The sequence below is a fragment of the Malaclemys terrapin genome, chromosome 2, assembly GCF_027887155.1.
Source record: "Malaclemys terrapin pileata isolate rMalTer1 chromosome 2, rMalTer1.hap1, whole genome shotgun sequence".
NCBI lineage: Eukaryota > Metazoa > Chordata > Testudines > Emydidae > Malaclemys > Malaclemys terrapin.
This window is the reverse complement of record NC_071506.1, coordinates 111,141,377-111,169,349: the sequence shown is the minus strand read 5'-3', so window position 1 is coordinate 111,169,349 and position 27,973 is coordinate 111,141,377. Positions and strand designations below refer to the sequence as shown.

The following is a 27,973-nucleotide window of genomic DNA, read 5'->3' as shown; positions in this document are numbered from 1 at the left end:
CAGGGCCGGCTCCAGGCACCAGCCTGGCAAGCAGGTGCTTGGGGCGGCCGCTCCGGAGAGGGGCGGCACGTCCAGGTATTTGGCGGCAATTCGGCGGACGGTCCCTCACTCCCGCTGGGAGCAAAGGACCTCCCGCCGAATTGGCGCCGCAGATTGCGATCGCGGCTTTTTTTTTTTTTTTTTTGGCTGCTTGGGGCGGCCAAAACCCTGGAGCCGGCCCTGGGGATAGCTACCCAAAGTGCACCGCTCCATAAGTTGATGCTAGCTACGGTAGTGAGGACGCACTCCGCCGACTTAATGCACTTAGTGTGGACATACGCAATCGACTGTATAAAATCAATTTCTAAAAATCGACTTCTATAAAATCAACCTAATTTCGTAGTGTAAACATACCCAGAGAAGTGTCTCCATCCCCATTATATAGATGGGGAAACTAAGGTAAAGAGAAAGGAAGTGATTTATCCATAATCACACAGCAAGGCCATGGCATAGCCAGACAGAGAAGCACAAGGGAAGCTTTATCAACAATGTTTTGCATTGATTTATTAAACAAAGGAAATGTTATGTGTAGTTACTGAAGTGAAATGATACATTCTGGTCACCATGTCCTAGATTTATGAACTAGTAGATCTTTGCCAGCTCCCAATGGGTTTCTTAAATTTCAGTGAACTAGTCATTGAACGGAACTATTTGAATAATTTGAAAACAAGGAATTATTCTCTGCAACTTCTAACGAAGCTCCTTCTGTCCTAAGCTGTTTTAGCATTTCGACTAACTTTGGTTCCAGAGGCTTAGCCATCACTTCAGTGGTTTGACTGTCTTTAAAACACGGCAGTAAACATGTTTTGTTTAATATAATTTTTTCAATTCTTTTAAAATCATTTGAAGATTTTGTAATAAATGTAGGCCTTAACATAGGTGGTCAATTTCAAAGTTAATTTTAAGCAGATTATTTTTAATAAACCTGTGATTAATTTAATTTAAAAATTCAGTTGATATTTTAAAAATCATCTATTTTTTATCCACCCAGCGAGGGATGGAAAGACCTCTTATCTCATTCCCAAACCCAGGAAGGGCTGATCCTCCTCGATCCAACTCTAGGGTGGGCTCCTTTCCTCTTTACTGGGCTGAACAAGCCCAGATCCAAACACTTCTCACTCTAGGAATTTGGATCTGACCTTTGATGGTCCAATGCTGCATAGCACTTACAGAGCGGCTTTTTCTGGGTAAATCTCACAGCACTTTACAATCGTGGGTAAGTATTATATACCCATTTTACTGATGGGGACTGAAACATAGAGAGAGGGAATGGCTTGTCCAAGGTCAATAGGAAAACCACCAATGGAAGCCAGGAGTCCTGACTCCCAATACCCTGCCTCATTCACTGCAGCAGGCCACACTCCCTCTCAGGGAGACTGGGAATAGGGTCCTGCTTGCAACTGCCAGCTCTGGAAGGGAGTGTTCCTCCAGTGGTTAGTGCAGTGCCCGGGACACAGGACTCCTGGGCTCCATCGCTGGCTCTGTCACTGAATCCCAGTGTGACCCTGAGGCAGTGGCTTCCCCTGCCCAGGCCACAGTTTTCGGTCAGTAGGGTTGGGGTCCCTTCCCTATAGCCCAGGACTTGTCAGGCTTCCGGAATGTGTGTAAAGTGCTAGGAGACCTTGAGGTGAGAGGCGCCCTGCCTGCAGTAGGTCTGTGTTCTGGACCCCGAGCTGTTGGCCTGAGTTTATCCAACCATTGGCAATAAAACATCATCTTGTTTTCACAGCCACTGTTGGTCTCCCAGTTTCTACACCCTGCCCTGATGGCAGGGCATTATACCGCCCAGTGCAGCACCCTTTCCAGATCACATTGCTGTGGGAGAGCAAGGAAGAGGGCAAGGGAGAGGCCAACTCTGAGCATCTGCTACCCAGCTCTATGCCATCTCGAGCAAGTGAGTGGCACGTAGCTTGTCCTCAGAGGCTTCCCTGTTCTGCTTGGGGAGGGATAGAAATGGGGTGAATCTCCTCCCAATGAGACTAGATTTGCTAACACAGCACCCTACAGCCCTTCACTCTGGGCCTGGGCAGCCCTTCCTTTGTAGGAGACAGTTCCCCAGGCTGTCTCTCTCTGCGGGAGCCAGATCCTGCCAGCTGCTGAACACCTACAACCCCAATCAATGAAATCAGTGGGAACTGAGGGGGGGGGGGGGAGGAACTCTCATGATTGGGACCTTGTGAACTTTAGCTGGGGGTTGCCAGGGCAGGCTCAGACTCCTTCCCAGGTTCTGTTCTTTCTCTAGCCTGGCAGGGAGTGTGGCCTGGGGCGGGGATTGGCGGGGGCGGGAGCTGCTTGTCCAAACTAACTGAAAACCCCACTTCTCTGAAAGTGAAGACTCCCCCGATGTCACAGTGCCTCAGTGGTGAGCGGGACCTTTGGGAGCAGCCTGTCCTGTGAGCTCCTGCCCATGTGTGTAGATTGCAGTTCCTGTGTCCGTGGTGGGGCATGCAGTGAGGGGGAGTTGCCCCAGCAGAGGGGAGGTGGGGGCGGAGAAGGAAGGCCTGTTAGTGAGAGGTTGCCTTGAACCCAGACTCATGGCTGCTCCCCACTCAGTTCCAGGATGGAGAGGCTCAGGCAGATGCTGCGGAAGAAGGCTGTGAAGGTGGCTCCAGGGCCAGTGGGAAGCCGCTGCTGGCAGCCCCAGGAGGAGAGCAGCCCCTCTGTCCCCGCTGGTGGGGAAGCAGCTTGTGGCCTGTCCAAGCGGTAGAAGTGCCTGGCATTCTGGAGGAGGACACCAGCTCCCCGAGCAGGCCCTGAGACACCCTCTGGGCCATCATGGAGGTGGCCCAGGGTGCAACTGTGCGGGAGGGACCCAGGACAGGACAGGAGCCAGGCAAGGCAGCTCTGGGGCTTCCTCTCCAGGAAGCAGAGGAGCCAGGAGCCCAGCCTCTGGGCCCAGCAGGAGCCACCCCCTGCCTGGCCACTGGAGAGACCCCAGCCTGCCCAGAGCAGGAGATGGGCGACCCCGGCTCTAGCACCAGCAGCTCCGAGGGGCCAGCAGCAGCACCTCAGTGGAGTGTGAGAGCACTCAGGCTGAAGACTCCCCCATTGCAGGTGAGGGGAGACCAGGGGAAGGGAGGAGGATGAGGGGGAGGCTAGAAACACCCAGCACCCATTGGTTCACCAAGGTATCAGGCCTGAGCCACGTGAGCCCCGCTGACACCAGTGGGAGTGGCGCAGCTAAGCCCTGGGGCAGGGCATTCGGGGCGGAGTCAGGGGAGCTCCAGGCTCCTGGGCCCCGATGATGTTGAGGGGTGGCCTGACTGCCATGGGGCCCTCTTTGCCATGGGGTTCCTTACAGAGGAGGATGGAACATTTAAGCCTTCTCTCTCCACTGCACCAGGAGTCATCTCTCTCCTTCTCTGGAGGAGGAGGAAGAGGAGGAGGAGGTTGTGCCCCCAGAAGAAGCTGCCATCAGGGTCATCCAGAAACATCTGCAGGGCAGAGAAGAGGTACAAAAATCCCCCATCTGAGTTGGCACCGAGTCTGTCCTGCCCCTTGCGTCATCCCCACGCCTTACAGGGGGGTTTTGTCCCAGAGAACCCATAACCCCCTAATAGGGGGCTCTTCTCCTAGTTATCTGGGACCCCCAAGTGGGGATGTTTGTCCCACAAAGGCCAGGGCCTCCTCCCCCCACAGACACCATGCCAGTTACAAACCCTGCCTGTGCAGGAGAACACTGGTTTTGGAGGGGGGGGGGCGGCCTTTTCCTGTTCTCCCCCATGGATGGCTTGAGCCCTGGAGCCGGTTTGGGTGGGGTGGAGAGGCCCCTAGCTAACCGTCTTTCTCTCTCCCTCAACACCAGTCCTAGTGGATGCGGGACAGGGCCAAGCAGCTCCGCTTCCTGCACGCTATCCCCACTCTGTGCTTCTCCGCACAAAAGCAGGGGAGGACACCCTGGAGCTGCACTGCTCCAAAGTGGCCCTTGTGGAGAGCATTGAGGTGAGTGAGACCCGGTGCCCGGGCCCCTGTGGGGAGGGAGCCAGACATGAGCCAGTGGGGGGAGATGGTGGGGCTGGAGGGGGCAGCAGAGGAAGGATTCCTGGGGCTGAGGACTGGGGAGCTGGAAAGGGGGAAATTCTGGCACTGATTGGGAACTGGCAGCGGGGGGGGGGGGGGGTAGGGCCGGAGGGGCAGCTGAGGGGAGGGAGGAATGTGGGGGATGAGCTGGAGAGAGGGAGGACAGGGGGACCAAGGTGGGTGGGGGAGGGGTTATGCTGGCTGAGTCTGCAACACAGTTTGGCCTCCTCTCTGCGAAGTGCCTGAATCTCACCCATTGCTTTGTCCCCTTTGGGTCTCCCAGGAGCTGATTGAAGACCTCCCCCTGGAGTCTGAGTCAAGCTCCATCCTCTCCAGCTCTATGGCTACAGTTTGCAACCTAAGGTACCAGAACCCTCCCTCCCAGCTGCCCTGACCCTGGTGCTGTTCAGGCCCAGAGTCACAGATCCTCCCCCTCCTAGGTCACCCCTAATTGTGGCTGTTCGCATCCATCAGCAAAGGGGAGTGGGAGCGTTCACTCTTTCCTGCCAGAGTGACTCATTTCACTCCAGTAACATTTCAGTGGCCTTAGGGAGAGGCTCACCGGGGTAGGGGGTTATATGAGAGGGACAGCAGGGTCCAGTGGTGGGATCAGGGGAACAGGCCTGTTCTAGCCCTGCCACTGACTGGCAGGGCCAGAGTGCCGGGGGGAGGGCTGCGAGCCTGGCCGGGGCTCCGCTCTCCCCGGCAGCCAGAGCGCCGGGGGCAGGGCCGCGATCCTGGCACCACTGTCCCCGGCGGCCAGAGCCGGAGCGTTGCGCCGCGCCGCCCCCCTCCAGGTGCCGCCCCAAGCACAAGCTTGGTGGGCTGGTGCCTGGAGCCGGCCCAGCTGACTGGCTCTGTGACTTTGGCCAGCTCCCTGCGCTTCTTCGCACCCCTATTTTTATTTTTGCTGGCCTGTGCCTATTTCCTTGACGTTTCATGTCCCATTATAGTGCCAGCGCCACTCTGGTGCTGCAAAGTCTAAGACAGGCTCCTCTCTCAGAGGGTAACACGATCCCCTCTGGAGGGAAGGGGACCTCCTTGCCATTTCGTTAACCTGGGGCCTGTTCCCAGCTCTGCTCACACCTCCCCTATTCTCAGCAGCTCCACCAAACCAAGGGAGCAGGGACTACAAGCTGCTCCTGCTCCTGGGACAGAAAAGTAGGATGATGACCTACCTGGAAGTGAGCGGTGTCCTTCCCTGGGCGCATGGTGAAAACACTGTACAGGACAGCCTGCAGGAGGTGTGATTCCAGCTCCAGAGGCAGCTTCAGTTTGCTGGCATGAGAGAGGAGATGCCTTGCCAGGGCTCCCCAGAGAACCCTCCTAATCATCTCCTGACCAGTGTAGGCCCAGATCCTATGACTGGCCGGTGCGTCCTCCTCTTAAAGGCTCTGCACAGGGCCTATGCAGACAGCCTGGACATCATGCTGAGGAGCCTGCTCACGGAAACCCCCACCACGGACAAGCTGAGCACCTCTTGGAGGTGAGCACAAGAGGAGGGTCTGTGGGGAATTTCACCTTAACTCCGTGGAAGGGCTGCAAAGGAGAGAGTGGAAGAGCCATGTGTGATGGGATCCCAGGGTACAACCTGAAACTGTGGGACCACTGTGCCCCTTTAACTCTGCAGCCTGAGCTGTCTCTGACAATGCTGTGCCAGTGACCAACAGCAAACCCCTCCAGGTGTTGTGATCACTCAGCCATCAGCATGTGGAGACCCACACCCAGCTAAAATTGCATGAAGGCTCTCCAAGCCACTCATGAATTATACACGGAGTTGCCCCAGCAAATCACCCCAGCCCCCAGCCTTGCACCCCAGAAGTATAACATTGTACACTGCTCAAGACTCCCTTGGACAGCGCAGGCTCATTAATTGGTTCGCTACTCCAACAAAGGGTAGTAGACGGGCAACAGCCCTTGTTAACCTGAGCTGAGATTCTCTACGCACTTCAGCCAAAATCACACTGTTTTCGATACAATATAAAACAGATTGATTACCTACAGCAAGATAGAGATTTGAAGGGATTATAAGTAGTAGGCAGAGATCAAAGTTGGTTACATAAGAAATCAAAATAAACCCTGGGACCAATCTCCCCGGTTCAAAGTCTTTGTCTTCCAGACAATCTTGCAGCTGTTAAGATGGGGGAGGAGAGAAGCCAAGTGGTGATGTCATTGACCTTCACTTATCCTTTCTGTCCAGGTGCTAGAAAGATCCTTGCTGTGACATGGGGCTAGGCAGCCCCCATTGTGTACTGTGCCCTCTCTGAGGAGTTTCTGAGAGAGTGGATTCTTCTTGATGGGCCATCGACACATGTCTGGCTGGTCCTGATGTAAATCTGTCTTGTCAGTTGCTCCTTTGTTGCCACTGAAAGGCTAGCTGTGAGCATCTCCCAACCTCACAGCATATTTCAATAACACACACATAGCAAAACCCTCTGCCATGTACATTGGCCAAACCGAACAGTCCCTCCACAAAAGAATAAATGGACACAAATCAGACATCAGGAACGGTAACGTACATAAGCCAGTAAGTGAACACTTCAATCTCCCTAGTCATTCTATTACAGATTTAAAAGTCACTATCATTGAACAAAAAAACTTCAGAAACAGACTTCAAAGAGAAACAGCAGAACTAATATTCATTTGCAAATTTAACACCATTAATCTGGGCTTGAATAGGGACTGGGAGTGGCTGGCTCATTACAGAAGCAGTTTTTCCTCTCCTGGAATTGACACCTCCTCATCTATTATTGGGAGTGGACTACATCCACCCTGATTGAATTGGCCCTGTCAACACTGGTTCTCCACTTGCGAAGTAACTCCCTGCTCTCCATGTGTCAGTATATAATGCCTGCATCTGTAACTTTCACTCTATGCATCTGAAGAAGTGAGGTTTTTACCCACGAAAGCTTATGCCCAAATAAATCTGTTAGTCTTTAAGGTGCCACCAGACTCCTTGTTGTTATAGCAAAACTTCATAACTTCAGATACAATAATAGCACATACAGTTCAACAGGATAGTAATGTCCAACAGAACATGACTTCTCAAATGCTACCTCACAAGGCATACTTTGTACCAAACATATCATCATCATATCACAGTGGTGAATATGTGGGGTCCAGGCTGCTATTGTGAGGTACAGAGTGTCACACCATGTTTGCATTGTGTCCTCTCAGCTGGGACCCAGCGGGCCAGAGCTGTAGTGCAGTGCAGTGCAATGTTGGGGCCCTTTTGTCTTTGCTGGGACAGAGGGAAGGATCCTGATGTGCTGTTCATGGATCATGGATTCAGAGAGGATGGGACCACCCCCAAGACTGAACACTGTCCCAGTCTGGAGAGACAATGACAGCTTGTGACCAGCAGGATGTGGGGGCAGCGTCCTGGGTGCAAGAACCCCCTTTTAAAGCTCTGCAATCGGCAAGTCAGGTATTCCACCCTGAGCACAATGTCCCCATGGGGAGGGGGAGAGGCTCATTTGTAGAGCATGTGCGCCTGTCCCCTGACCCTCACCTGCCTCCTTCTCCCACAGCACATCAATTTCAGGATGCACTCCAGAGTGACTCAGGAGAGAGCCAGGGCCATACGGAGCAGCACTTCCCTGCTCCGATACGTCACCTGCCTCTCAGGATTTGATGCAAGTGACCTTTCACACACACACACACACACACACACACACACACACACACACACACACACACACACACACACACACACACACACACACACACACACACACACACACACCCCCGCATAGACAGGGCTGGCTCTGACAGGCTGGGAGATTTGCAGCTGCAGGGGTTCTAGATTGAGAGGGCCCCTGTGGGGAGGCAGAGTCAGAAGTGAAAATCAACTATGCTTGAGTCAAGTTCCTCTTCTCCTGGCTAAGTGGGTCCCCTGGGTCCATATGGGGCTGTGCTCCATAGCCCACTGGCTGGCAGATTTGTGCCTGGCCTCAGGGCCCTTGTTATTCTGGAGCAGCTGGGGAGTGAGTCCTCATAGAGAGCCCTTGCCCTGGTCCCTTTGCTCCAAGCTCCCTTGGGGGCAGAGAGAATGACAGCTCTAGTTCTTCCTTCTGCAGAAGAAGTGGGAGGAGAGAGACTCCTGGCCCAGGGGAGATGAAGAGCTGAAGGTAGAATATTGATGGATTCCCCTCTCCTCCTCCTTCCATCAGAGCTCATCTGACTTCCCCAAGATGGGGTATCTTGTGGCACAGCTGGGTCTCTATATCACTGACTCAGCGTATGACTTCAGCCGGCAATCCAGGGAGGGGATTTACAGGCTCTACCAGCTACTGCTGCAGAAGAGGGGTAAGAAACCCAGCTGGGCAACAGGATGCTATAGAAACAAGCCCCTCGGAGACTAACTCCAGTGGGCCATCGAGACTCTTGTAGAACTAAGGGCTCTCCTTTTAGACCAACCGCAGCTGGGCAAGGGACCCCAGTAGAAATAAGGTCCCTCCTTTGAGACTGACCCCAGCTGGGCAATGGGACCTGTATGGAAAAGTGGCGCTCCTTTGCGACTCACTCCCTGGGCAATAAAGCCCTATAGAAAGAAGCCCCCTCCTCTGAGACCGACCCCAGCTTAAATGATGATTCTTTTCTTCCCCACTCCCTGAATTAGGAAGAGATGAGTGTGAAAGTGCCAAGGAAATTGGCTCTTTTATCTCACAGGACACTGCTGAGCTGTGATGGGGCTGCCAGCTGGTGAGGAGGCAGGAATGGAGCTTTGAGACACATGAAGGGTAAGAGCCCACAGTGAGGGCAGGGGCAGGAACAGGACTGCAGGGGAAGGACACAAAGCTTTGCAGGATGTCACCAGCTGGGTACCTAGGGCCAGATCCTGACTTCAGTGGGGGTGGTGGGTTCTCAGCATTAGACTCCGTCATTAACAGGGACCCACTTCCAGAGCACAAAGACCGTAAGGGTCACATGATTTCTGTGATGAATGGAACAAATCCCCCTCCAGATACTAAACTGCTTGGTGGGAACCCTGCTATTCCACTGTGGCATGGATACTGTGAAGGCCCCAGCTGGTGTCCACCCAGCAATGGGAACAGAAGGAATAAAGCACTGAAACAAGAATGCCAACCTCACAAATGTGTGTGTTTTTCAATCCCAGGGCTGAACATCAGAGATGCCAAAGATCTGTGGTGTCGGGACGGGCTCCAGGACACCAAGCACCTTGGCTATAGGAATATCGCCAGGGTGGGGGAGGTAAGGACTCTCCGCCAGTGCATTGCAGCAGCTCAGGTGTGGAGCTGTCTCTTCCTGCAGTGGCTGTGCCTGGATACAGGACAAGAGCCTGCTGCGTATTTCCAGCTGACAGTTCAGCTGGGAGAGGCTGAGGATCCTGGTTCGGAGCCTTCCTAATGGCCCTGGTTTGGGGTGATACATGGATCCATCGCTACGTGGCATAAAAGGAATCCCCTGGGGCGTTGAGTTAATGCAGGATTGTATCTTGAGGGATCCGGCTCTGCTCACTGTCTCCCTGGCTGACACCTGAGTGCCTGAGTGTCTGAGAGGGGAGCCACTGGGTCAGTGAGTTGGGAAGCTCATACCCAGCTATTGGTTGAGCAGATCCTCATTGGATTCCCTGCTCCCTGTGGAAGCACGGGAAGGGTGTGGGGTTTGCCCAACACCATTGCAAATAAGGAAGCAGAACCTGCCCTGCCCAGGGACACTGAACTCCTACCCTGGGCTGCATTAATGCACCGTACTTAAGGCTTGTGGGAATGTCGGTGGCATGGGTAGTGGGACCTGAGTGAGCTCTGAAAGCCCCATCCCTCTAGTGTGTGAGCGCCAGGAGATATCGCTGCTGGAAGCAGTAGAGGGCCCTGTGTGGTCTTTGTGAGCTACATTCCAGAGTGCACCAGGCTGAGGCACACATACACATTCCCAGCATGTCAGGGCTCCTGAGGTGAATCCTGACCTATTAGAGGCCTCAGTGCCTGCGACCTCTTACTAAAGGGGGAATCCCTGGGCCATGGGACCCCAAACGTCCTCAAGAGGAATTAGCTGCCTTGGCTGCAGCAGGACTCTTACCCTGTATGTGAGCCATTAGAGGGATTTGAAGCCTGGTTCTGGGCAATCTGCCAAGGGCTCAGCTGCTGTTGGTTTTAGGTCTTCAGAGAGATCTTCTCAGAAGGCCAGAGAAGATCCTTCCCGCAGGTGGTGCTGCTGGCCATCCACAACCCCGGGCTACGTGTCAGCCAGGCGGGGCCGGTCCTAGCCTTTTCCATTGTGGGGGAAGCTGGCCAGCAGATAGAGGACAAGGTAACCAGAGAAGGATTAATCTAGCTTTGGGGAGGGAACCAGGGCCTTTCACCTCTAGGCCAGAAAAAGACACTCCCGTCCCATCCCTATTTGCTGGCCTGGGAGCAAGTTGGTGAATGAGTCATTGCAGGTGCCATTGTTAGAGATTAATTCAACTCCATGAGCAGGGTAGGGCCAGCTTGTCCCCTGCACAGCTCAAAGTAGTTCAGTCCCAGCTCTCTAGCCAGGCTATTTAATTACAGGCATCACATCAACAGGACAAGCTGCCACTGCTCATGCTAGGGGCAGGAAACTCCCCTAGTGACCTCTGCCAGCCTTTCGTGCCCCTCATAGCCTCAGACCAGTTCCTAGTGGTCTAGTGTCCATGTCATCCGAACCACCATCCAGAGTTGCCCCGTCATTGGCAGCCGCAGGCCAAGGATTGAAAGGGCCACAAAGACTAACCAGGCTGGGCCAAGGCACATGAGCTGGGGAAATCTTGCCCTGCTGCTGGCCGGGCTGGGCCTGTGCTGGGAGAACTGGAGGATTCAGTCAGCAGAGGCTGCCCATGTGTCCCATTCACCAGAGCTACCGTCCATGGCTTCACCACAAGAACCGGAGGTCACTTGGGGAAAGGTCTCAACTTCCTCCCATCCAAGTCCCTGCTGCCAAAAGCCTCCCAGTGCCTCAGCTGGAGGGGCAGGGGGTGGCTTAGAGGATTATGGGGAACTGAGCTGCTTCCCCAGCTAGGTTTGGAGGTAGAACAGCTCTCACGGGGGGACTGAGAGGAATGGGGGCAGGAGCTTCACTCTACAATGGTGGGAGTGGGGTTGGAGGTCACTAGAGAGGAGACAAGAGTCCATCTGGGGGTTGGGTGGGGGACTCCATCCCTCAGATGTGCAGAAGGGCTGGGTGAAAATTTTGGTGGCCTCAGGTGCCTTTAGTACCCCTGGTTGCTGCGGGATGTCCAAATCTCTGACGAATCCTTTTTCCCTTGCAGCAGGAGGATGTTACTGACAAAGTGATGGCCCAGCTCTTTTACATCCGGTGCTTGTGCCAGGTGTCCAAGGCACTACAGGGCCTGTGCCCCATGGGACACCCTTAAAGCCCCCCCCCCCACCTGTCCAGCAGCTCAGACTCCCTGCTGCAGGTACTGCTCTGTCTCACTGTAAATTTGGGGAGGAGGGGCTAGTGGGAGTGGAGATAGAGCCCACAGCACTGAGAAACCCTCTCCCTTGTGGGTGGGGTGGGGCTTCCGTCTGCTCCCAAATCCCCTTTGTCTGGGCCATAGGTTCTCCCCACCCTCCTTTTTCTTGGTCTCATTCTCCCTGCACGGCCTGACGCAGAAGGGCCCGTATGTCAGGGCCTGGGCCCATGTCCCCCACTGGAGCTCAGAAAGCTCCGCATTGCAGCAGGGGGAATGGCAGAGTGCCCCATCTGCAGCACTGTCTGACATGGGGCTGCTATGGCAGAGCCCTCCCTGAGAATCTTGAGTGACAGCCACACCCACCAGTCAAGCTCCAGGCTAGGGGGAGGAGGGAGATCTCCCTCCCAGCTACTCTGGGCTCATGCCTGCCCCTGGCTGCTATGGTTTGGAGCTGCTAATGAGGAGACCTGCTGGGCACAAGTTGGGTGAGGGAACAGCAGCTCCCAAGATATACAGCAAGAGCCTCTTCTAATTTGCAGCTGGGTCAGGGGGAAAGGCAGGGGGCAAAGCAGTGGTGGGTGGGATCATGTTCCCCAGCACATGGTCCCCCCCTCACTGCTGGATGTGGAGCTGAATTGTACTGAGGCCCTTGGGCCTTTTCTGCTGTTCCCCCTCCCTCACAGAGCAGGAACCTAGGGTTACCATACGCCCGGTTTTTCCCAGACATGTCCAGCTTTTTGGTAATCAAACCCCCGTCCGGGGGGAATTGCCAAAAAGCCGAACATGTCCGGGAAAAATACCGGCCGGGCGCTTCCCCTCCCGGGCTCCAGCTGTGCTGGGGAAGCGCCGGCCGGGAGCGCAGGGTCTGGAGGCTGCCCGGCAAACCGTGCAGCCGGTAGCGCTCGGGCAGTCTTTTTCGCATGGCTGGGAGGGAGGAGGGGGAGTTACGGCAGGGACTTTGGAGAAGGGGCAGGGAATGGATGGAGTTGGGACGGAGTTGGGGCAGGGGCAGGGGTGGGAAAGGGCCAGGGCCCGTGGAGTGTCCTCTTTTTTTATTTTTTAAATATGGTAATCCTAAAGAACACCCCCCCCCCCGCAACCCATTTTTCCCCTCCTAAGGGCGAGGGCAATGACTCCCTCTCCCTGTCCCTCTGTCCCTCCCCATGCCCATGCAGAGGAAGAATCTGACCTCAGGGAGCCAGAGCTAGAACACTACTTCCCTCTCAGCACCACGCCCCATCCCCGCCCCATGGAGCCAGGGGCAGGCTGGATATGGTCCCTGCCCCATACGCAGAGGCCATTTTAGGAAGCCTCAGGCTGTCCAGGGCCTGAGTCTGGCCCACCCCAGAAAACAGGTTTGGTTTATTACAATGAAAACATCCATAGAATCAGGGTTTATCATTGTAACCCTTCTGCCCGTCTGAGTTGGCAGCAACAAGGGCCGGGTTCAGTATCTAGAGGTTCCTTTTCAATAACACAATGCAAAATCGACACGAGCCCCCACCCAGTGACCTGGGACAATTACATACCACCCCCCTGGGCGCATCTAAGAGGCAATACTTCCCCTCTCGCAAGCACGGAGTCTGAGTGTAGCAAAAGCCTTTTAATAAAGGAGGGAAACAATGCGGCATTATGTTGGGGAAACACCACAAACAGGTGTTTGTGTTCATAACACAAACCATGAGCAAAAGACCCACCCCCAAGTAAGTTTGGCAGTGTCCTTTTCCCCTCAGGGCCTTGAGTCCAGCAACCCAACAGTCACCCCACCCACAGTTTCTATCTTTGGTCAGTGCAGCCCTCAGAGTTCAGAAGCTCATCTTCAGAGTTTACCTCCCAGCCTGGGTGGAAGTGGGAGGAGATATGGGGGCATCTTAGATGCTCTGCTGCTCGGGTCAATGGCCAATTGCCACACCTCTCCATGGGGTTCTGCTGCAGTCTTCACCGCCAGCCATCCTGCTAGCTGCTCACCAACTTGTCTTCAGGCCTCCCCCCACTTAACACAGCTCTCAGTGATTTCAGCTGTTTGGGAGGGTGGGGGGTCTCAGTGCTAGCACACTGAGAACCACTAGCCAAAAGTAGATCTAATACTTAGACCTAAGAATCAATGATTTCAGCTCTGCAGTACTTAACAAGACTCCTAACAGAGCCAAAATTAGCTCTATTACACCATGGTGGGGGGGAAGGGGAGAGAGAGGATCAAAGTGGTGTTTGAGCTATCAGAAGAGGCCCACACTACCAGGTACACATGTCTGTCTTAGCTCCTCTCCTAACTCACTGGGCTTTGGAACCCATGTCCCTTGCTTAGCGAGTGCTACTTAGTTGAGGGTGATTCCCTCCGTCATAAAATGCCAAGTATAGTTCTACTGTCCTTGATTCACATAACCAGGATAACAACACTTTATTACTCCTGCCCCAATAACAAAGAAACTAGGGATCCCACAGCAGCCAAAGTGAACATTTGGGCAAGCACTCCATCATGCTAGGCAGGGTGGGTGTGCCCATGCAAACGAGATCAGCCCCTGAAGTCCTTTTCCACAGCTCACCACCAGATGTCAGGGTAGAGCTCATTCTGACTCTGCTTACATCATCAATAACCATTGCAATCTGGGAGAGGTGGCCTGATGTGGAGCCCCACTCCCGTGGTCGCTGCTCAGACGCTCCCATGGCCTGTGACACTCATGAGCTTATGAATTTCTGACCAATCCACACACCTTGTAGCTGAACCCCTCCCAGCTATGAATGAAACTCCCCCCAAGCACCCTGGGGCAAGAAAGGCTCTTCCCCATCTGACAGATGGGGACTAAAACACAGAGGAAGGGCTGTGACCCAGGTTACACAACCCTGGGTGTAGATCTGGGAACTGCAGGGTTCCCAGGCTAGTGCCTTCCTCGGGACAGCTTCACTTTCTGCCCGATATTCTCCCCTTCTTTTGGGAGTCTCTGAGTGTGAAATGAACAGGAGCTAGGGATGGAGATGTGGTTCCTGGCACGTAGCCTGGGTTGGAGCTCCCCCAGCCCTGGATCAGGCCAGAGACAGAGGCATTTTGTCATTGTGCTGTCCTTCTTTTATTCTTAGGAAGAGAGTCCCCAGGTGAGGGTTCATGGGGCTTGATCCCAGGTCTGCAAGGCTCCAGATGTGCAGTGCATGGGGGTACCAAGGCATCTAGGCAACAAGGCAGATCCTTGCCCTTCTGCTGAGCCAGTCCCCACTTTGATCCTGGTTCCTGCTTCCGTGCACCACCCTGCTCTGCCCTCCAGTTCCTGGCTATTGACTTGGCTTGACCCTCGTCTCCGGTATCTGGCTGCTGACCCTGGCATGACCCTTGTCTCTAGATCTTGACTACAAACTCTGGCTCAGTATTGTCCTTGCCCTCCTCTAGTCTCGCTCCAGCCCCACCAATGACCTGCTCCAATCTTGCCTCCTCCTCCTGATCTTCCCCAAACCCTCAGACTCTGACTACCTGGCTTTGACCTTCTGCCTGTATCTGGACTCTGGCTTCATATCGTCTTGGCTTTCCTTTGGACTCTGACCACCTGACTTCGACCTCTGGCCTGCACCTGGACTCTGGCTCCGGTTCTGATTCTGGTTTGTCTGTGGACTCTGATCTTGGTTTTGACCGCACCCTGTCCCTGGATCTTGATTCCAGCACCACCCTTTGCCTAGGTCCAGCCCTACGCCTAACTGTGTCCTACGCTCCAACCACCAGACCTAATTATCGGTGGCAGCACCTGACACCAGGTGGTGAAATTTTTGCAGAAAGGCAGGCCCTCCGCACCTAAGTGGCCTGTGCACAAAAGGGGACACATTATACCAGGTGTGAACAATGGCCTTGCTATGTGAGCCTGGCCCTGTGGTGCCCCTACTGCAGTGTTTTGATGGGGATGACTGAAAATTCAGGGGTTTCCTTAACTAGCCTCTGCTGCTGGACCTACTCCATTATTCTTGGGTCTGACACCCCACATTCCTGATAAATACTAGGGATATCATAGAATCATAGGATATCAGGGTTGGAAGAGACCTCAGGAAGTCATCTAGTCCAACCCCCGGCTCAAATGTGGATATCTTCAAAAGAAATGCAGACACATTGCCTCTGTGTCGAGACTAAGAATGCCCTATTGATCACCAACCTTGGCCGAAAGTTGCCTTTGGCTGTATTTACCCACAGTCCGAACCAGAACTGGTGGCTCTCCCTGCGTATAGTCAAGAAAAAACAAGTGTTTATTTGCTACTCAGCATGTCATATAGGGGCCCTGGCTCTCTTTGGAAAGGAGAAAGGTGGGAATCTGAACTTCTCTGTAGACTACCAGGCCCTGAACGAAGTGACAGTTTGGAATCCCTACTTTTAATCCCAGAATCATTGGATCACATGAAATCTGATGGATATTCATCAAACTAGACCTCCAGGGACTTAGAATCTAATACTCATTTGGGTAGGGGACAGATTTGAGCGGAAAGACAGATTTCCAACATATTATGGACATTTTAAATATCTGGTAATGCCATTTGGACAGACTAATGGCTCTGTGACCTTGCAACACATCATCAGTGATTTATCTGGGGACATTCTGGATCAATACGTTGTCATCTATTTAGATGCCATACTTCTCCTATTGGAGAACCCAGAGCAGCACATGCACCACATCAGAGGTTGTGGCAGCATGGTCTATATGCAAAACTGAAAAAGAATACCTTCGGCCAATCCTCCACGGAGTTTTTGGGGCACATCCTCTCCCCAGAAGGCGTTAAGATTGATCCAAATAAAATGGAAGCCATTCGCAACTGGGAGGCAGCTCGGAGTGCTCAAGAAGTGCAGCGTTTCCTAGTCTTCGCCAGTTTCTACTACTGCTTCAGCCCAGGGTTCACAGAGCGAATAACCCCCATGATAGCTCTCCTCCACAAAATTGCCAAATTTGTCTGGTTGCCCCAGGCCCAAGAAGCCCTCAAATGGCTAAAAATGCCTTCACTGCTGCACCTATTCTGGCGCACCCCGATTCAATTGGAGCATTTCATCATGGAAGTTGATACACCTAATATGGCCATCGGGACTGTGTTTTTTCAGGCATGGCCCCAAGCACCTGTTGCACTCCCGTGCATAACACTCATGGAGGCTCACCCCCCTCCCCCAGACCAAAACTACGAGAGCCGTGATAATCTGTTGCTTCTAATTAAATCCTCATTTAAAGACTGGTGTCATTAGCTGAAAGGGGCTTGATACTCAGTGCAAGTTTATACTGATCACAAACACATCCAGTATCTGCACAAGGCCAAAGCACTGAATGAGGGACAATTCAGCTAGATCTTATTCTTCTCCTGCTTCAATTTCAAGATTACTTAACTTATTGACTGGGAACCAAGAATGGGCAGGCCTACATCCTGTCCCATAACAGAGAATATAACCAAGAAGGGGAGAAAGCTAGCCAGAAATAGCCCTAGCTCCTTAAGCCCCACAACGTGCTTAATGCTGCCATACTTCAAGCTCTAATCATGCTAATTTGATCAGCCTCGCGGGATGACTCGTTGGCCAGGGAATGGGGGACCCCTTGGAGCAATGGAGCCAAGAATGAGAATAAACATTCCTTGTAGGACACAATAACATTAACTGAGGGCTTCATGTGTGTTCTGCCAGGATGTCCCCATTTGAAGGTACTACATCCGAACCAGGAGAATTCCCCTGCAGGGCGCTTTGGATGCCTCAATACCTACTGCCTAACCTCCTGCTTCGTTTAGTGCTGCCAGATGTGGGCTGAAATTCAGACTTATGTTCAGTCACGTGACTTTTGCGCTTGCATGAAGGCACCACACACCAGACTTCTTGGCACCCTTATGCTTCTGGAGACCCATTTCCATGGATTTCATTGTAGAACTCCCTGAATCAAATAGCCATATGGAAAAACTGACTATCATAGATCAACTGAGCAAGATGGCACATTTCATCCCGTTACCACGTACGTTTGTCTGAGAGGACAGATCAGCTCCTAGAAACAAATGTCATCTCCCTGCATAGGCTTCCTAACCACATCACTTCTCATAAAGGACCCCAGTTCATTTCTTGTTTCTGGCGCTAAACTATCCGGCTACTAAACATCCACACCAATGCCTCCTGGGCATACTACCCACAGATGAATGGCAAGATGGCAAGCAATATTGCTCCAGTACTGGAGCAATATTTATGTTGCTTTTCTTAATTACAACCAAGAGAATTGCTCCCCCACCCTCCTACGCTATTCAGAATTTGCAAACCACAAACCCAATGGTACTTTTTTTTGCTATCTATAGATTTCCCTCCGATTTCATCCCACACTACCAACAGACTCTCCGAACTCGGCGGCTAGCCACCTGCTTCAATGAATCCACCACATTCAAGAATGTCCGTGGCAGCAGTTCCTGCCCCGTTCCTTGACCTTCTGATCCCATGCTCCTCCCCCTGGCTGAAGGAAGCAAACTCTGGGTCCCTTCCCTCACCCTGGCACAATACACTCCCAGAGTGTCTGAGTCTCTTGCTGACAATGGGATTGTCCTCTCGTCACTCCCTGGGAGGGAGGAAACTATTATCCCCATTGTCCCGGCTCTACCAGCTACTACTGCAGAAGAGGGGTAACAAACCCAGCTGGGGAATGTGACCTACCGAAATGAGCCCCTCCAAGACTAGCTCCAGCGGGCCATTGGGACCTCAATATAACCAGGGGCTCTCCTTTGAGACCAGCCCAGACGAGCAGTGTGACCCCGATAGAACCAAGGGTCTGCTCTGAGACTGACTTCAGCTGGGCAATGGGGCCCCTATAGCAGTGGTTCCCCACCTTTTCTCTGACACAGCACACCTCGAGCACCTGAGGTTCCTCCCCACCCCTGGCTGGCAGCTGCAGGAGGGAAGGGGAGGGGCAGAGGAGCCGTCCCATTGCTCACATTGTGGGCAGGAGGGAAGGGAAGGAGATTGACCCCAGCTGGTCAATAGGACCTCTATGGAAAAGTGGCCCTCCTTTGACACTCACTCTGCAGGGCTATAAGACTCTAGAGAAAGAAGACCCCACCTCTGAGACCGACCCCAGCGTATATAATTCTTCTTTCTTTTTCCCACTCCCTGAATTAGGAAGCGATAAGTGCGAAAGTGCCAAGAAAATTGGCTCTTTTATCTGACAGCCCAGCTCTGTCCCCCACCCCAGGGAAATCAACCCATCCATGGGGCTGCCAGCTGGTGAAAAGGCAGGAATGGTGCTATTGAGACACATGGAGGGAAAAAGCCCACAGTGAAGGCAGGGGAAGGAGCAGGGACCACAGGGGAAGGACACAAAGCTTGCAGGATGTCACCAGCTGGGTACCTAGGGCCAGATCCTGATTTCAGTGGGAGTGGGGGGTTCTCAGCATTAGACGCCTTCATTAACAGGGTCCCACTCCTAGAGCACAAAATCCGTAATGGTCACATGATTTCTGTGATGAATGGAACAATCCCCCTCCAGATACTAAACTGCCTGGTGGTGACCCTGCGAATCCACTGGGACATGGATATCGTGAGGGCCCCAGCCAGTGTGCACCCAGCAATGGAAACAGACAAAAACAGGCACTGAAACCAGAATGAAAACTCTCACAAATGTGTGCATAGGGGCCGATTTCACGGGGGAAAATGGTGGCTGCGGAGCACCAACTGGCAGCCCCCTATCAACCCTCCTCCTTCACTGTGCCTCCCACCTGCTGCGATCAGCTGTTTTGCCGCGTGCATGAGGCTCTGGGGAAAGGGGGAGGAGCAAGGATGCGGTGCACTCAGGGGAGGAGGTGAAATGTGGTGGAAAGAGGTGGAGCAGGGGTGGGAAGAGGTGGAATGGGGTGGGGACTTGGGGGAAAGGGTGGAGTGAGGGTGGGGCCTGGGGCAGAGCCAGGGGTCTAGCATCCCCCAGCATATTGGAAAGTTGGTGCCTGTGAATGTGTGTGTCTTTCTTTCCCAGGCCTGGACATCAGAGATGCCAAAGAGCTGTGGTGTTGGGACGGGCTTCAGGACACCAAGCGCCTTGGCTATAGGAATATGGCCACAGCGGGGGAGGTAAGGACTCTCAACCTGACTCATCCTGACTCACCACCTCAGGTGTGGAGCTGTCTCCCCCTGCCGTGGCTGTGTCTGGATACAGGACACGAGCCTGCTACTTATTTCCAGCTGACAGTGTTCAGCTGGGAGAGGCTGAGGATCCTGGTTTGGAGCCTTCCTAATGGCCCTGATTTCTGCATGCATCATAGATCCATTGCTATGTGGCATAGAGTTAATGCAGGATTGTCTCTTGAGGCATACGGCTCCACTCACTGTCTCTATGGCTGACACCAAAGTGTCTGAGAGAGGACCCATTGTGTGTGTCTCTGAGTTGGGAAGGACATGTCCAGCCTGGCAAGATCCTTGTTGGATTCCCTGCCAGGGCCATCCTTAGGCATACGCAGCATACGCAGTTGTGTAAGGCACCATGAAATTTGGGGCACCAAATTGCCCCAAATTTCATGGTTCCCTAGGCATCTGCGTGCTGCATATACGGCAGCACCAGCCCCGGTGACCAGCCCTATTCCTTGGCTGCCCCCCCCCCCCCCCCCCCCCGCGGGCTGCACCCACTGCAAGAGGCAGGGCCATCCCTAGGGGGCTGTGGAGCCCCAGACAACTCCCTCTGCCCTGCCCCTTCCCTTTCCCCTTCCTCCCTGCTCCGCCCCTGGCCCACCCCATTCCACCTCTTCCCCCAGTGACCCCGCACTCACCAGCAGCGGCGGGAAGTGGAGCAACCCGGCCCCAGCCAGCTCTATTCCGCCAGCTCCCAGCCACGGTGCTCCACTTCCCGCCGCCGGTGAGTGCAGCTCCGCTTTCCTTGCCCCGGCCCCAGCCATGTCGCTTGGGTTGGGGAAAGGACCGCCCCCGGCTCTCACTGGTGGCTAGCAGTGGAGCGCCGTGGCTGGGAGCTGGCAGAGTGGAGTGGGCTGGGGCTGGGCTGCTCCGCTTCCCGCCACTGCTGGTAAGTTGGGGGGTGGGGATCCCTTCCCCCAACCCCCCTCCCCCGAGTGGCTGCTCCCGGCCCCTCGCTAATCCCCCGGGCCACTCTGGGCCTGTGGGGCCCCCAAAAGTGCCCCCCACAGCTCCTGCCTCTCAGACACTGGGCGGGCTGCGTAGGGCACCCAAATGGCTAGGGACAGCCCTGACCCTGGGCTGCATTAATGCACTGTATGTAAGGCTTGTAGGAATGTCAGTGGGGTGGATAGTGGGACTTGAGTGAGCTCTGAAAGCCCCATCCCTCTAGCTTGTGAGCGCCAGGAGATATCGCTGCTGGAAGCAGTAGAGGGCCCTGTGTGGTCTTTGTGAGCTACATTCCAGAGCGCGCCAGGCTGAGGCACACATACACATTCCCAGCATGTCAGGGCTCCTGAGGTGAATCCTGACCTATTAGAGGCCTCAGTGCCCATGGCCTCTTACTAAAGGGGGATCCCTGGACCATGGGACACCAAACGTCCTCAAGGGGAATTAGCTGCCTTGGCTGCAGCAGGACTCTTACCCTGTATGTGAGCCATTAGAGGGATTTGAAGCCTGGTTCTGGGCAATCTGCCAAGGGCTCAGGTGCTGTTGGTTTTAGGTCTTTGGAGAGATCTTCTCAGAAGGCCAGAGAAGATCCTTCCCGCAGGTGGTGCTGCTGGCCATCCACAACCCCCGGCTACATGTCAGCCAGGCTGGGCCGGTCTCCATTGTGGGGGAAGCCGACCAGCTGATAGAGGACAAGGTAACCAGAGAAGGATTAATCTAGCTTTGGGGAGGGATCCAGGGCCTTTCACCTCCAGGCACTGGAAAGTCACTCCCATCCCATCCCCATTCGCTGGCCTGTAGGGTGACCAGATGTCCCGATTTTATCGGGACTGTCCCGATATTTGCTTATTTGTCCCGATATTTGCTTATTTGTCCCGCGTCCCGACCTACCTTTGGCCGGGACGCAAATTGTCCCGATATTTTGCCTCCGCTCACAGGCGGAGCGGAGCCCGGAGGGGGCTTGCGCCCCCCCCGCCCCGACTCTGCCCCCTCCTTCCCCCATTGTATCCCTCCCCAAAACCCTGCCCTTGCACCCCCAGCCCCGCCCCCACACTGCCCCATTGGATCCCTCCCCAGATCCCTGCCCTGGCCCCACCTCTTCCCCAAGCACGCCGCATTCCTCCTCCTCCCCCCTCTCTTCCAGGCTTGCACTGATCAGCTGTATGGCGACGCAAGCTCTGGAGGGAGGGGGGAAGTGGAAGCGGAGCGGAGGCATGCTGGTGGGAAGGGGGCGGGGCGTGGAGCTCTGGCAGCTGTTTATTTATTTATTTATTTATTGCTCCACCCCACCCGTGTCCCGATATTTCACCTGTGTGATCTGGTCACCCTACTGGCCTGGGAGCAAGGAGGTGAATGAGTCATTGCAGGTGCCATTGTTAGAGATTAATTCAGCTCCATGCGCAGGGTAGAGACAGCTTGTCCCTTGCGCAGCTCAAAGCAGTTCAGACCCAGCCAGAGGTGAAAGTAAGCTGGTATGCCATACTGGCAAGAGCCAGTACGCCATACGCCCCGGGCCCTTTAAATTGCTGCCAGAGCCCCACTGCCGGAACCCCGGGGGTCCCGGCCACCTCCACTATCTGGGGGCTCTGGCAGTGGGGCTCTGGCAGCAATTTAAAGGGCCCGGGACTCCGGCCGCTGCTACCACCCCAGGCCCTTTAAATTGGTGCCAGAGCCCTGTTGCTGGAGCCGGCAGAGATTTAAAGGGCTCAGGGCGGTTGCGGTGACAGGAGCCCCGGGCCCTTTAAATTGCCACCCGAGCCCTGCTGCCAGAGCCCTGGGATAGGGGAGCAGCCGGGACCCCCGGGGCTCCGTTGGCAATTTAAAAGGCCCAGGCTCCGCTGTGGTAGCAGCGGCTGGGAGCCCCCGGCCCTTTAAATGGTTCCCGAGCCCTGCGGCTCCCAGCTGCCTCTGCAGCTGGTAGCTCAAGCAGTGATTTAAAGGGCCAGGGGCTCCCAGCCACCACTACCGCAGTCGGAGCCCAGGGCCCTTTAAATTTCGATTTAAAGGGCCAGGGGTTCTAAAGGCCCCACCCGTTCTGGTTGAGGCCATGCCCTCTGCTCAGGACTCCGGAGTACCGGTAAGCCCTTTAAGTTACTTTCACCCCTGGACCCAGCTCTCTAGCCAGGCTATTTAATTACAGGCATCACATCAACAGGACAAGCTGCCATTGCTCATGCTAGGGGCAGGAAACTCCCCTAGTGACCTCTGCCAGCCTTTCATGCCCCTCAGAGCCTCAGACCAGTTCCTAGTGGTCTAGTGTCCATGTCATCCGAACCACCATCCAGAGTTGCCCCATCACTGGCAGCTTTGGAGGCCAAGGACTGAAAGGGCCACAAAGTCTAACCAGGCTGGGCTGAGGCACATGGGCTGGGGAAATCTTGCTCTGCTGCTGGCCGGGCTGGGCCTGCACTGGGAAAACTGGAGGATTCAATCAGCAGAAGCTGCCAATGTGCCCCATTCTCCAGAGCTACGGTCCATGGCTTCAACACAAGAACCAGAGGTCACTTGGGGAAAGGTCTTAACTTCCTCCCACCCCAGTTCCCTGCTGCCAAAAGCCTCCCAATGCCTCAGCTGGAGGGGCAGGGGGTGGCTGAGAGGATTGTGGGGAGCTGAGCTGCTTCCCCTCCTAGGTTTGGAGGTAGAACAGCTCTCACGGGGGGACTGAAAGGAATGGGGGCAGGAGCTTCACTCTACAATGGTGGGAGTGGGGTTGGAGGTCGCTAGAAAGGAGACAAGAGTCCATCTGGGGGTTTGGTGCGGGAATCCATCCCTCAGATGTGGGGAGGGCTAGGTGGAACTTTTCCTGGCTCACGGTGCTGTTAATACCTCTCGTTGCCGAAGGGGTGTCCGAGTCTCCGACTAATCCTTTTTCCCTTGCAGCAGGAGGATGTTACTGACAAAGTGATGGCCCAGCTCTATTCCATCAGATGCTTGTGCCAGGTGTCCAAGGTGCTACAGGGCCTGTGCCCCATGGGACACCCTTAAAGGCCCCCCCCACCTCACCTGTCCAGCAGTTCAGACTCCCTGCTGCAGGTACTGCTCTGTCTCACCGTACATGGGGAGGAGGGGGTATTAGTGGGAGTGGAGATAGAGCCCATAGCACTGAGAAGCCCTCTCCCTTGTGGGTGGACTGGGGCCTTCCCTCTGCTCCTGAATCCCATTTGTCTGGGCTATAGGTTCTCTCTACCCTCCTTTTTCTTGGCCTTGCCCTCTCTGCCCTCGCTCCTGCTCCCATCCGTAGAACCAGGATTTATCATTAATAATCATTGCAGTCTGGGATTGGTGGCCTGACATGGAGCTCCTCCCCTATGGTCACTACTCAGATGTTCCCATGGCCTCTGTCACCCATGAGCTTGTGGCCACCTCCCGGGGCCTAATGCACCCACATTGTATCTGAACCCCTCCCAGCCACGAATGAAACTCCCCCCAAGCACCCTGGGGCAGGAAAGGAGCCGCCCCATCTGACAGGTGGGGACTAAGACACAGAGGAAGGGCTGTGACCCAGGGGGAGGGATAGCTCAGTGGTTTGAGCATTGGCCTGCTAAACTCAGCATTGAGAGTTCAATCCTTGAGGGGGCCACTTAGGAATCTGGGGCAAAATCAAGTACTTGGTCCTCCTAGTGAAGGCAGCAGGCTGGACTCAATGACCTTTCAGGGTCCCTTCCAGTTCTATGAGATAGGTATATCTCCTTATATTATATTAAATCTGGGAACTGCACTGGGTCCCAGGTTAGTTCCTTCTCCCCCCAGGAAAGCTTCTCTTTCTACCCTTTAATCTCCCCTCCTTCTAGGAGGTCTCTGAGTGTGAAATGAACAGGAACTAGGGATGGAGATGATGTCCTGGCACATAGCTTGAGTGGGAGCGCCCCCAGCCCTGGATCCCAGCCCAGAGACATTTTGTCATTGTGCTGTCCTTCTTTTATTCCTAGGAAGAGAGTCCCCAGGTGAGGATTCATGGGACTTGAACCTAGATCTGCAGGACTCCAGGTTGGCAGCACCTGGGAGTACCAGGAAGTCATCTAGGGAACAAAGCAGATCCCTGCCCTTCTGCTGAGCCAGCCCCCACCTTGTTCCTGGTTCCTGCCTCCATGCACCGCTCTGCCCTCCAGTTCTTGGCTATTTACTCTGTCTTGACCCTCTACTCCGGTCTCTAGCTGCTGACTTTGGCATGACCCTTGGCTCTAGATGTTGGCTATGAACTCTGGCTCAGTATTGTCCTTGTCCTCCTCCAGCCCCACCACTGACCCAGTCCAGCCTTGCCTCCTCCTTCTGATCCTCCCCAGACACTTGGACTCTGACTACCCAGCTTCAAATTTCTATTTGAATCTGGACTCTGGCTTGATATCAACTTGGCTTATCTTTGGACTCTGACCTCCCAGCTTTGACCTCTGGCCTGCACCTGGACTCTGGCTCCAGTTCTGATTCTGGTTTGTCTATGGACTCTGATCTTGGTTTTGACCTCACCCTGTCCCTGGATCTTGATTCCAGCACCACCCTTCACCCAGGTCCAATCCTATGCCTAACTGTGACCTATGCTCCAACCACTAGACCTAATTATAGGAAGCAGCACCTGACACCAGGTGGTGCAACTTTTTGCAGAAAATAGGCCCTTTGCTAGTATGTGGCCCCTACGCAAGAGGGTACACATCACACCAGGTGTGAACAATGGCTTTGCTAACTGAGCCTGGCCCTGTGGTGCCCCTACCAGAATGGTTCAATGGAAATGACTGAAAATGTAGGGGTTTCTTAACCAGCCTATGCCCCTGGACCTACCCCACCCATCAGGCTAAGGGGGAATTGGTAACTAGTTTATTGACTGGTGAGGTGCTAGATTGGGCCTCACCTCTACTCAAACCAAATTGTCTGGCGATAACACACTGGAGCACATTCCTATGATTGGTTGAAGGTCTCCTGCCAAAATTCTAGCAGGCACATAGGCCAGCCATCTGATGACTTGTGGCCAAGGCTAAGTGGAACCGGTGGCTCAGTTTTATCATTTCCACTGTGCACTCAGTGAAGTGTTCAAGGAGGAATTAGCCTGGCTAGAAGCTCTCTTGGGCCTGGACAGTTTCATTGATCTAGCCATCCACATTGAGAACTGCCATTGTGAGTGCAGGGAAGAAAAGAGAAGAGCGTGTTACACAGCCGCCTCACCCAGGTTCTGCACTAACACCCTTGAGCTCATCCCCTGATCCTATGCAGGTTGATGTGGCCCACTGACACTTGACCACCGAGGAAAGGGAGCGAAGTCAACGCAATAACTTGTTCTTCTACTGTGGCAGGCCTGGGCATGCACTCCCTTTCTGCCTGTCACGGACCCCAACCTGAAAAGTATGGGGAAACAAACAAGCCCAAGTTTTCTCAGGGACCCAGCTGAGTCTACCAGGCCACTCACCGCATCTCCAAGTTCCAGTTCAGTTGTGCATCTCCAGAGAAACACGACAGGGGCCATTGCATTGGGCACTTTTTGGGGCTGTGAATAATATCATAAATTTTGAGACAGCCCAAGGTCTGCAATTCCTCGTCTGGCAGAAGTCACATCAGATGATGTGGGAACCATTAACAAGACCCTCTTGTCCTCAGGACTGGTTACTCAGGTGATGGTGCCCCTGGAAGCGGTAACCCAGGTACACAAAGAAATGCTGACATTCACTGTGGTTAGTATGACATGACCCCCATGTTCTCTGGCAAACCCTCCAAGTGCTATCAGCAGGCCTGTCGCCATAGCAACTTGTCTCCACAAGCCCATTCCCATACAGTGGTGAGTCCACTCCTGTACATACTGGGGCTCACAGCAACTGGCTGCAGTGAACCATTCGTCGGTAGACTACCAGGCTCTGAACAAAATGGCAGTTTGGAACCACGGATTTCATTGTAGAACTCCCTGAATCAAATGGCCACATGGTACAACTGACTATCGTAGATCAATTGACCAAGATAGCAGGCTTCATTCCCTGTGACCGCGTACCTTTGGCTGAGAGCACAGATTAGCTCCAACTTTGCAAACCATGATGCCAACGACACCTTTTTTTGCTAACTATAAAGTAACCCCTGATTTCATCCCACACTACCAATGGCCTCTCTGAACTTGCCAGATAACAACCTGGTTCAATGAAACCACCACATTCAAGAAGAACTAAGGGGGCACCTAGAGGACACTAGGAAGAACTACAAATAGTATGGATACTGCCAATGACAGGAGGGGTCTTCTGAGCAGGGAAACTAGTTGCTGAATGGAGGTACCAAACACTAATGGAGGGACTGACAAATTCCTAAGCCCCGTCTGTGGCAACAGTTCCTGTCCCATCGCCCTTCCTTGACCTTCTGATTCCATCCTCCTCCACTGGCTGTAGGGAGCAAACTCTGGGTCTCTTCCCTCACCCTGGCACAATCCACCCCCAGGGTGTCCGAGCCCCTCCCCGACAATTGTATTGTCTTCCCCTCACCCCCTGTAGGGGAGGAAACTATTATCCCTATTTTACAGGCAGGGAATGAGGTGATGAAGTGACCTCTCTGAGGTCACACCTAAACCTGGGGTAGATCTGGGAACTGGGCTGGGTTCCACTCTATTGCCTTCCCCACAGGGGCATAGTCACTTCCTCCCCTTCATTCTCCCCTCCCCTCTTGACCCTTCTTTTATGGAGGTCTCTGAACAGAAAATGAGAAGGGTCTTCCTCCCCACTCTGTCTTCCAGGCTCTGGGCGCTGTCCATGCCTCCTACATCAATGGAGCCTGCAGCTGGCCCAGCTTGGGGAACCATGACCTCATCCTGTCAAGCGAGAACAGCTGGTTCTCAGTGATGCTTAGATGGCAAATCACACATCTCTCACGGAGGTAGGAACTACTCACTCATCTCAGCGATTGCGGATGTTGGGACAAAGATCAAGTTCCTGGTACATAGCCTGTCTGAGAGCATCCCTTATCCTTGGATCCCAGCCCTGGGACTCAGACGTTGTTCTCATTGTGCTGTGATAATTTTATTCCTAGAAAAAGCATCCCCAAAGGAGGTGTAATGATCCTGGACTCTATTGCCTGCAAGAAGCTTCAGACTGGAGCTCCAGCAGATTCCCCTGAAGAACACCACCCTGTCTTTCTGTGGTCAGGGTAGGGCTCTCCGTCCATCGTGGAGGTTAAGACCAGATGGGAGCTGATGGATTGACTTTGATATGCCACATCCTTGTGTGGATGAGGGACCTACATCACAGAGATGGCCAGTAGCAGATGTACCACACATGGCCAGGAATGGGCTACACAACCTACAATGATAGGTAAGTATAACCATGGCCACCTATAGACACCACGGGCATTGGTGGGGATTGAACCAGGGCCCTCTAGGAGTGTAGGAGAGCTACAGGGTCCGTCTGGTGGAATGAATAGAAAGGGGAGCCTGAGCTGAGGTTGCTGGGCCCTTCCCGGTATCAGGGGATGCTGTGAGGAAAAGTGACAGTTAGATGGGAGTGGGAGGGGAGGAGGGGATGATT

General features: G+C 54.0%; 1 protein-coding gene and 1 long non-coding RNA gene across 5 annotated transcripts in view; both read left to right on the top strand.

Annotated features, from left to right (window-relative positions):
- The window catches only part of LOC128831526 (uncharacterized), a 91,825-nt gene extending 84,874 nt beyond the window's left edge, over nucleotides 1–6,951 (top strand). For 2 of the 3 annotated variants that reach the window (XM_054018009.1, XM_054018008.1), the window contains exons 3-8: nucleotides 1,769–1,933; nucleotides 2,593–3,093; nucleotides 3,383–3,491; nucleotides 3,845–3,981; nucleotides 4,343–4,422; nucleotides 5,161–6,951. In XM_054018009.1, the coding sequence (XP_053873984.1) occupies nucleotides 2,815–3,093; nucleotides 3,383–3,491; nucleotides 3,845–3,981; nucleotides 4,343–4,422; nucleotides 5,161–5,224 (669 nt within the window). In that variant the 5' untranslated portion in view covers nucleotides 1,769–1,933; nucleotides 2,593–2,814 and the 3' untranslated portion in view covers nucleotides 5,225–6,951. The remainder of the gene's footprint in view (nucleotides 1–1,768; nucleotides 1,934–2,592; nucleotides 3,094–3,382; nucleotides 3,492–3,844; nucleotides 3,982–4,342; nucleotides 4,423–5,160) is intronic. The other variant, XM_054018010.1, reaches the window with a different exon arrangement.
- An 18,622-nt stretch (nucleotides 6,952–25,573) lies between these two features.
- Nucleotides 25,574–27,747, top strand: LOC128832232 (uncharacterized). 2 transcript variants are annotated; one of them, XR_008443930.1, is made up of 3 exons: nucleotides 25,574–26,731; nucleotides 27,187–27,326; nucleotides 27,480–27,747. It is a non-coding gene; the product is annotated as an uncharacterized LOC128832232 (long non-coding RNA). The 2 variants fall into 2 exon arrangements; XR_008443931.1 differs by having other exon boundaries at nucleotides 27,187–27,385.
- The last annotated feature ends 226 nt before the right edge of the window (nucleotides 27,748–27,973 follow it).